Source organism: Mauremys mutica, chromosome 1 (genome assembly GCF_020497125.1).
Source record: "Mauremys mutica isolate MM-2020 ecotype Southern chromosome 1, ASM2049712v1, whole genome shotgun sequence".
Lineage (NCBI taxonomy): Eukaryota > Metazoa > Chordata > Testudines > Geoemydidae > Mauremys > Mauremys mutica.
In genome coordinates, this window is record NC_059072.1 from 310,534,533 (window position 1) to 310,542,866 (window position 8,334).

Genomic DNA, 8,334 nt, shown 5'->3' on the forward strand with positions numbered 1-8,334 from the left:
AAAATAAAAACTAATCTTCTCCTAAAATTATGTACTCTGCAGTTGTGGACTGGATTCCAACAAACCTCTGTAAATTCCTGGCATTCTGCCTGTTCTAGAATTAGTGTAAACCTTCATATAGAGCTCATGTGGAGAGCAAAACGGTACCAGTGCAGAATGCTCATCCTATTATGAGTGCTGCTAGCTGTTAGGGGCAGGAATTAGCTGTTTACCTGTCTTACATAGAGAGATCTCTGGGAGCATGTTTGAAGATCTAAACTCCCTCTTGCACTAGCCCATTAAGAAGTTGTAAATGCTATTGAGTGTTTAGACATAATTGCTAGTGCGTGTAATAGATAACCGTTGAAGGGAGACACATAGAAACATGTAGTCTACTTACTGTATACTGCTGGGCATGTATCACCTATATGTAGATATCTCTATATTTTATCTTCATAGCCTTCCATGTAGATTGTGTACATACAAACATATGTTAGTTACTGCTTGTGTATCATATTTTATAATTATATAAGATGCATTTGTGTTTAATGGAAACATTTGTGTCGGTTTCAAGTATTCTTACCAGTTTTGTTTCTTTGCAGCTTTTTCTGCACAAGCGAATCAGCTCTTTACTCCTCATGGTTCTAATCCTTCAACACCTGCTGCTACTCCAGTCCCTACCCCATCCCCTGTCAAGGCGATAAGCCATCCATTAGCACCTGCCACTGCAGTCATCCCTGGGATGAGCATGTCTACCCCTGTGCTTCCTGTTTTCCCAGGGCAGGTCTCCTCTTCCATCCATACATCTCAGCCCTCAACCCCAACCCCATCTGTCATCAAATCCCTTTCATTGCCTGGTATTCCTGTCACATCTGTTCATAGTGCAACCTCCATCCCTATTCCTGCAGTTTTCTCTGGACTGGCTTCTATCCCTGCTGCTACGCCAGCTCCACAAGCTTCTTCCACACCATGTGCCACACCTGCCTCTAATGAAGCTTTTGCATCTGCTTCTGCACCATTTGCTGGCCTCCCTTTTTCTGCAACCTCTTCAATTGCTTCAGTTAATAATCCTGCTCCATTGTCATCAGTTTTTGCTGGCCTCCCTTTGTCCTTGACCCCCACTCCTCAAGGGATATCTAGTCCCATTCCCTCTGCAATTGCTAACTCTCCTGCCACTAGCATCTCTGGCCCACTTAGCTTGCCTAATCCAATTCTGTCGGTCTTAAAGGGATTTCTGACATCAAATGATACCTCATTAATCAGTGCTTTACCTTCTGCTGTGACAAGTGAGCTTGCCTCTTTATCTGCTCTTGCTAATCAAAGCTCTGAGCCTCCTGCCTCCTCTGTAAACAAATGTTATACTCCATCTGCCACACCTACACCTCAACGTTCTTCCACGCCAGGGCTGGCCATTTTCCCGGGTCTTCCGTCTCCCTCTGTAGCCAATCCTAGTTCCACTCCCCCAGCATTGCCAACTCAGTCACCATTAACCACTTCACAGTCTGTTATACCAGTCAGCTGTGGTGCCTCTGTTGCGCTTTTGCATGGTGCGAGCCCTACTAATCCCGAGCATCAGATTTCATCAGCCCCAGCTGCCACAGGTATTCCAGTTCTGGTCAAAACTGAACCCATGAGCCCTACTCTCTCAGCCTTCAAAGGCCCTTCTCATTCGGCTGGCCCGTCTCATAGCACGCTAGGATTGTCAGCACTTGGGCGTGCATATACCTCTGCAACTTCAGTGCCAGTCAGTTTACCTAGTTCCCTTAATCCAGCATTATCAGGTCTCTCCTCTTTGAGTGCTCCCTTAAATAGCTCCACTTCTCTTGCCTCCATTTCCCTTGCCGCACATGCTTCCTCTGCTCCAGTTGCCCCAGTATTTAATGGACTTCCTCCCTTCACGTCTCTGACCAGTAACTTTGCTTTTACTGGTAACCCAGCACTTACACCACCGGTCACTGTCCCAGGGTCTTTGTTAGCCACTCCATCTACAACTGCTTCATCTGTGTCTGCTTCTCATGTGAATTCTACAGCAGCTGTTCTCTCAGGACTCACTGCTTCAGCAACAGTCTCTGCTCCACCCTTTCCGCTTAACTTGTCCAGTGCCGTCCCCTCCCTATTTTCTGTCACCCAGGGGCCTCTGGGATCATCAAACCCATCCTTCCCTGGTTTCCCTGTCTCTAACACACCCACTGTCACTCCAGCGCTCCCTTCTTTCCCTGGCCTCCAGGCATCTTCTACAGTAGCAGCAGTTGCACCGCTGCCGGCAGCTGCCACAGCCCCATCTCCGGCTCCGGTCCTGCCAGGGTTTGCCTCGGCCTTTAGCTCAAACTTCAACTCTGCACTTGTTGCACAGGCTGGGTATGTTTCTGTTTCTGAAGGAGGTTAAAATCATTTCTTTCTCAGCAAAACATTTATTTACTGTAGACATAGATGGTATTTCCAGGCACAGTTATAAAGTACTTTAATATTTTAAATGGTTACTTCAGCAGCAGATTTTCATCTGTCTTTAGAATTTAAATGAGGAAGCAAGTCTGTATTTTGCAGCTAGCGTACAGGATTCCAGTTTCTATAAGGTCCAATCCTGCAATGTGATGAGTGTCCTCAGCTCCCTATTGAAGGTACTTGGCATCTCCTACCACATGCTAGGTTTTTGCAAGAATGGGTCTAAAATATGTATCAATTGACATACTTAGGTAATAGCAGACAATATCCTAGCCTTTTCTGTGTTAAGAAAAACATCCAGCACTACATTTTCACCTACAAAATATTCATGCACAAGCAGGTAACTGCACACAAGATACTGGCTTGCATGCTCAAGTTGCATGTGTGTACCAGTGTCCTGGCTTGTACATGCAAACATTGTGTGGGTGGCAGCTTAGGTGTGCTGTTTGGGAAACTTAGTTAACTGAGGTTTAGAAACCCTGGTCCTCTTAGCAAGATAAGAAATCTAGGATAAAATATTGTTGAAAGTGTTCCTAATGACTGCCATGTCTTGATTATTTCAGCTTGACTTCTGGGCTGCAAACCCCAGGAAATACAGTTTTCCCTGGACTCTTGTCTCTGCCTGGTATCCCTGGATTTACCCAAAGTGCCGCACAGTCTTCCCTGCAGGAATTGCAGCATAGTGCAGCAGCGCAATCAGCGCTACTACAGGTAAGCTGCATATGTCTTGATATTTCACTGCCTTAAGGCCCCACTGGAGCATTAATTGTTCAATATCAAATCTCTGCTTTTAGAAAGCACAGCTTACTTTAAAGAATTGGCTACAAGGCTGATGCAGTACACTCTGATAATCCAACATCCAGTTCTCTGAAGATAGCTGTTGCTCTTGGGGACAGGACTATCATCAATGGCACTTCAGCTGACTTTCTCTAAAGGCTATGGATGTGTCAAATCCTTTCTTATGGGTGGCATTGTAAAAATGGGGAGGAGGAAAGAAGGGGACAGATCTGACATGTAAAATGTGTAGTATCTTGATTTAGTGCACTGACCTGGGTTCTGTTCCTAACACTAATGTTGTGATTTTAGGCAAATCACGTAATCTGTGCTTCATTGGTTTTTACAGACGGAGAAACCGTTTGCTTTGTAAAGTCTTTAAGATCTACAGATGGAAAATGATAAGGGAACAAAGAATTACCTACAGGATTTTAAAATTATGCCCATATATATTGTACTAATAGAAGACATTGTTCTTGTTTGCATGCTTTGATCACTGAAATTACACCTCTACCTCAATATAACGTGACCTGATATAACATGAATTCGACTATAGCGCGGTAAAGCAGTGCTCCGGGGGGCACGGGGCTGCGCACTCCGGTGGATCAAAGCAAGTTTGCTATAACGCAGTTTCACTTATAACATGGTAAGATTTTTTGGCTCCCGAGGACAGCGTTATATCGAGGTAGAGGTGTATAACTTAAATGTAGATCATAGTTAAAAATACAATAAGGTTGTGAAGGAAGACTTAAGATTAGAAAATTAGTGAAACTCTTCTTAAAATCTCAGTCTCAAATGAAGCCATCTGGAAAACCACCCCTCTTTACCATCTCTGTGAATCAGACTGCTTTCCTAGTGTTCTGTAGTGGCTGTAGCGTAACCCTGAGTTACACCTAGAAAGGAACATAAAAGGCAATAAGAAGAGGGTTTATGAATACATCAGGAGCAAGAGAAAGACAAAGGAAAGTGTAGGTCCTCTACTTAGCAGGCAAGGAGAGCTAATAATGGACAACATCAAGAAAGTTTAGATGTTTAATGCCTATTGTGCTTCATTCTTCACTAAAAACATAAATTGTGGCCAGATACATAACAAAATTAATATTTGCAACGAGGGGTAAGGAATGCAAGCCAAAATAGGGAAAGAGCAGGTTAAAGAATATTTTGATACGTGGGATGTATTTAAATTGACAGGGCCTGATGAAATTTACCCTAAAGTACTTAAGGAATTAGCTGAAACAATCTCAGAACCATTAATGATTATCTTTGAGAACACATGAAGGATGGTTAAGATCTCAGAGGACTAGAGAAGCGCAAATCTAGTACCTGTCTTTAAAATGGGGAGCAAAGAGGACCTGGGGAAATTATAGACCAGTCAGCTGAACTTGGATACGTGGAAAGATACTGGAACAAATTATTAAACAATTGGGTTTTTATAAGCAGGTAGAGGATAATAGGTTGTAAGGAATAGTCAGCATGGATTTGTCAAGAAGGTATTATTCCAAACCAACCTAATTTCCTTCTTTGACAGGGTGCGGGGAAGCTGTACACATGATATCTTAATTTTACTAAAGCTTTTCATACAGTCTCACATGACATTCTCAGATTCAAACTAGGGAAATGCAGTCTAGATGAAATTACTGTAAGGTGTGTGCAAAACTGGGTGAAAGACTGTACTCGAAGTAGTTATCAATGGTTTGCTGTCAAACTTGGAAGATGTATGGGGGGGGGGAGCATAGGGGTCTGTCCTGGCTAGGGCACTATTCAATATTTTCATTAATGACTTGGGTAATGGAGTGGAGAGTGTGCTTATAAAAATGTAGTAGAGATGGCAAGCACTTCGGAAGACAGCATTAGAATTCAAACTAAACGTGACATATTGTCTTGAAATCAACAAGACAATAAAAACAAGTGCAAAATATGACACTTAGAATGAAAAAATCAAATGCACAACTACAAAATGGGAAATAACTGGCTAAGCAGTAGTGCTGCAGAAAAGGATCTGGGGATTACAGTGGATCCCAAATTGAATATGAATCAACAATGTGATTCAGTTGCAAAAAGGGCTAATATAATTCTAGGGTGTATTACCAGGAATATCTTATGTCAGACACAGGAGGCAATTGTCGCGCTGTATTTGGCACTGATGAGGCTTTAGCTGGACTACTGTGTCCAGTTCTGGGTATCACGCTTCAGGAGAGATAGGGACAAACTGAAGAGAGTCTAGAAGAGAGCAACAGAAATGGTAAAAGGACCTGATCTCTGAGGAAAGGCTAACCCCCCCCCCCCCCCCCCCCCCCAACAAACTCTGTATATTAAAAGAAGACCAGGAGCGGGACCCGAAAAGTCTTCAAATTATGTTAAGGGCTGTCATAAAGAGGATGGGGCTCAATTGTTCTCTGTGTCTACTGAAGGTAGAACAAATAATGGCTTAATCTGCAGCAAGGAAGATTGAGATTTAGATTTTGGGGGAGGGATAGCTCAGTGGCTTGAGCATTGGTCCCCTAAACCCAGCGTTGTGAGTTCAATCCTTGAGGGCTTGCTAAAGAACCGCCTACACTTAGATATACTTCCTTCCCGTCTCCCTCCTCTGCAGCACACCCATTTTTCTGAAATGTCTCTTGTTAAAAGTTCTGTATATCACGAACAGGAAGAGTTCTCTGCATGGCTTTTTGCTTTTTTAAAAGTTCCCTCCTAACCTGCTTGTTTTCTCTGTCTTGAAGGCACATTCAGCTTCAGCTCTAGAGAACTATCCAGCTCAGCCTGATGGTTTTACTAGCTATCCCTCTGCACCCGGAACACCATTTTCACTGCAGACAAGTCTACCCCAGAGTGGATGGCAATAAATATCATCTTTTTCTTGACAAGCAAGACATATTTGAAGACTGAAGTGGTGGCTTGACAGAGCCTGATCCTGTTGCCATTAAGTCGATGGCAAAATACACATTGACTTCAATGGGGACATGATCTGGCCCAGAAATTGGGACAGAGAAGCAAGACGAGAGTGAAGAGCTTCTGGGAAACTGTTCTTGTGTCATATTACAAACAAATCCATGATTACTCTCGCTTTTAAACAATTTGGGATGTGATCCTGTGATGTGCTGAACATCCTCAACTTCCTCTGTAGCTGGGGAGCTGGGTGTTTGGTTCCTCATAGGACCAGGCCCTTTAAACACAGACTTCCTGTATAATTAGAACAATTGGCCGCCAAACAGTATGTGGAAAACGGTATTCTAAATAGTATGTGGTATTTTTCACCCATCATTCTTTTCAAATTTGTATGGTATGTGTGGTAATGTAGAAAGAACATCTAGATTGAAATTAGACACTTAAAGCTGTAGACAATCCTTAGTGTAGATGCACATCTCTCATTACCATCAGTAAGAGTTGTGTGCACAGATCAAGGTCCATGTATGGCTCTTGGGATTTATTCTCTCCTTCATATGCATGAGTAACTCTTTATTAGTATCAGTAGTATGTCGAGGGGAGACTAGATCAGGTTCTTAAAATGCCATATGAAACATTGTTGTGGACCTGCTGCTGAACTGAATACTCCTCTATCTGAGTCAGAACAGAAAAAAGCCAGACAGTGATGCTGTACGGTATTCTGGGATAGGAACTAGTTACTTTTCATTGAGTAAAGTTTAGCTAGTTAGGAACACTTCTTTACAGAAATGCAAACAAACGTTTCATTTTGCCTCCAGGATATGCTCTTTAATATCCCCCTATGTTAGTGGAAGTAATTGTATTGCACATAGACTACCTATCCATCACTGTTTGCTGCAGGCTTTTGTGAATGTTTACAGTCATGGACCAAATTCTGCTCTCACACTTATGTAACCAAAACTTGGTTATATTCCATGGAGTAGCAAGTGTATAAGTGAGTGCAGAATTTGGGCTATGGATTTTTAGCATTTTTCCTTGGAAAACGTACATGATTTTAAAGGTAATTAACTGCATTGGCTAGGAATGGCATGACACGGCATATGGAAAGGTCTTGCTTTGTAAGTAAAATGCAGTATGTGCACTCATAATAATTGTAGTACCTGTGGCAGTGTGTAACACATCATTGAATATCATCTGTTTAAGAAAAACTCTTGATCAAGTTCTAAAAGACAATAGAGATGATGATATGCAATCATGTGATTTTAAAATAAACTGTAGAAGATATACTGTAGAACAGTTCTGCACCTAGAGTTTTACTTTTTTAAAGATGGATTCTGCTGGAAGACATTGGTAATGTATTTTCTTTCAATGTGTGAACGAACTTTTTTAAAACATTAATGGGAATTCCTGTATTAGTTTTTAACACAATTTTTTAAAATAAGTTTACACTCATGGCACTAAGGCTTTAGTGACTATTTGCCTAGTAGTTTATAAAACACTTGAATAAACAATTTTTTACAAAAAAAAATCCTGAAGTTTTATCTTAGATTAATCGAAATGAGAGATCCTATGGTATAATGTAGAATTTTGTGCTGAACATAATTTAGTTACTTAAAAACAAACAGTGCGATAATACAACAAATATCCTGCTGAATATGTCTGAATCAGACCAGTATTTAAATACATTATTTGATTCTATAATACTTTAAACTGCATGTCACTGTCAACAGCAATAAGAGTGACACAGCTGTTTTCAAATGTCTGAAATATAACGTATCAGTTTATGAAAATCTTTCAAAGCAAGACAGAACAGTTGCTGCATACACACTTTGATACTGAAGCTGGGAGAGGAGATGTCTCCAATGTTTTCTTCAGCTTGGGCCCAATTCTAGAGTGTCCTGAGCAGCGTCATTTTTCTTTGAGGTCATCTTGTGGGTTCAGCTGTCTTTTTCCAAAACTGTAATTCATTGCACAACTATTACTGTCTAGCACTTGGTTAGTTTTCAGGAGGAGGAAGATAAGGTTTCTTGTTTTGTTTTAATTCATATCTTAGAAGGTAAGCATTGTGTGCTCGTGAGGATAGATACTGTCAAACATAGAGCCTGCACCATTTTGGGGCTTAGGATATGTAGTACATGTCCAGAAACATTAATGCAATTGGCCAAATGTGGATCTAGTGTAAGTGGGTGCGACTCCATTGAAGACAGTGCAGTTGCTGTACCTGTTTCCATCAAATCCAAATTTGGCCATGGTATA

General features: G+C 41.5%; 1 protein-coding gene across 1 annotated transcript in view; it reads left to right on the forward strand.

Annotated features, from left to right (window-relative positions):
• Positions 1-7,606, forward strand: part of PROSER1 (proline and serine rich 1) — a 30,402-nt gene extending 22,796 nt beyond the window's left edge. The window contains exons 11-13 of the mRNA XM_045014999.1: positions 582-2,337; positions 2,985-3,132; positions 5,916-7,606. Of these exons, the coding sequence (XP_044870934.1) occupies positions 582-2,337; positions 2,985-3,132; positions 5,916-6,038 (2,027 nt within the window). The 3' untranslated portion in view covers positions 6,039-7,606. The remainder of the gene's footprint in view (positions 1-581; positions 2,338-2,984; positions 3,133-5,915) is intronic.
• Positions 7,607-8,334: the final 728 nt, after the last annotated feature.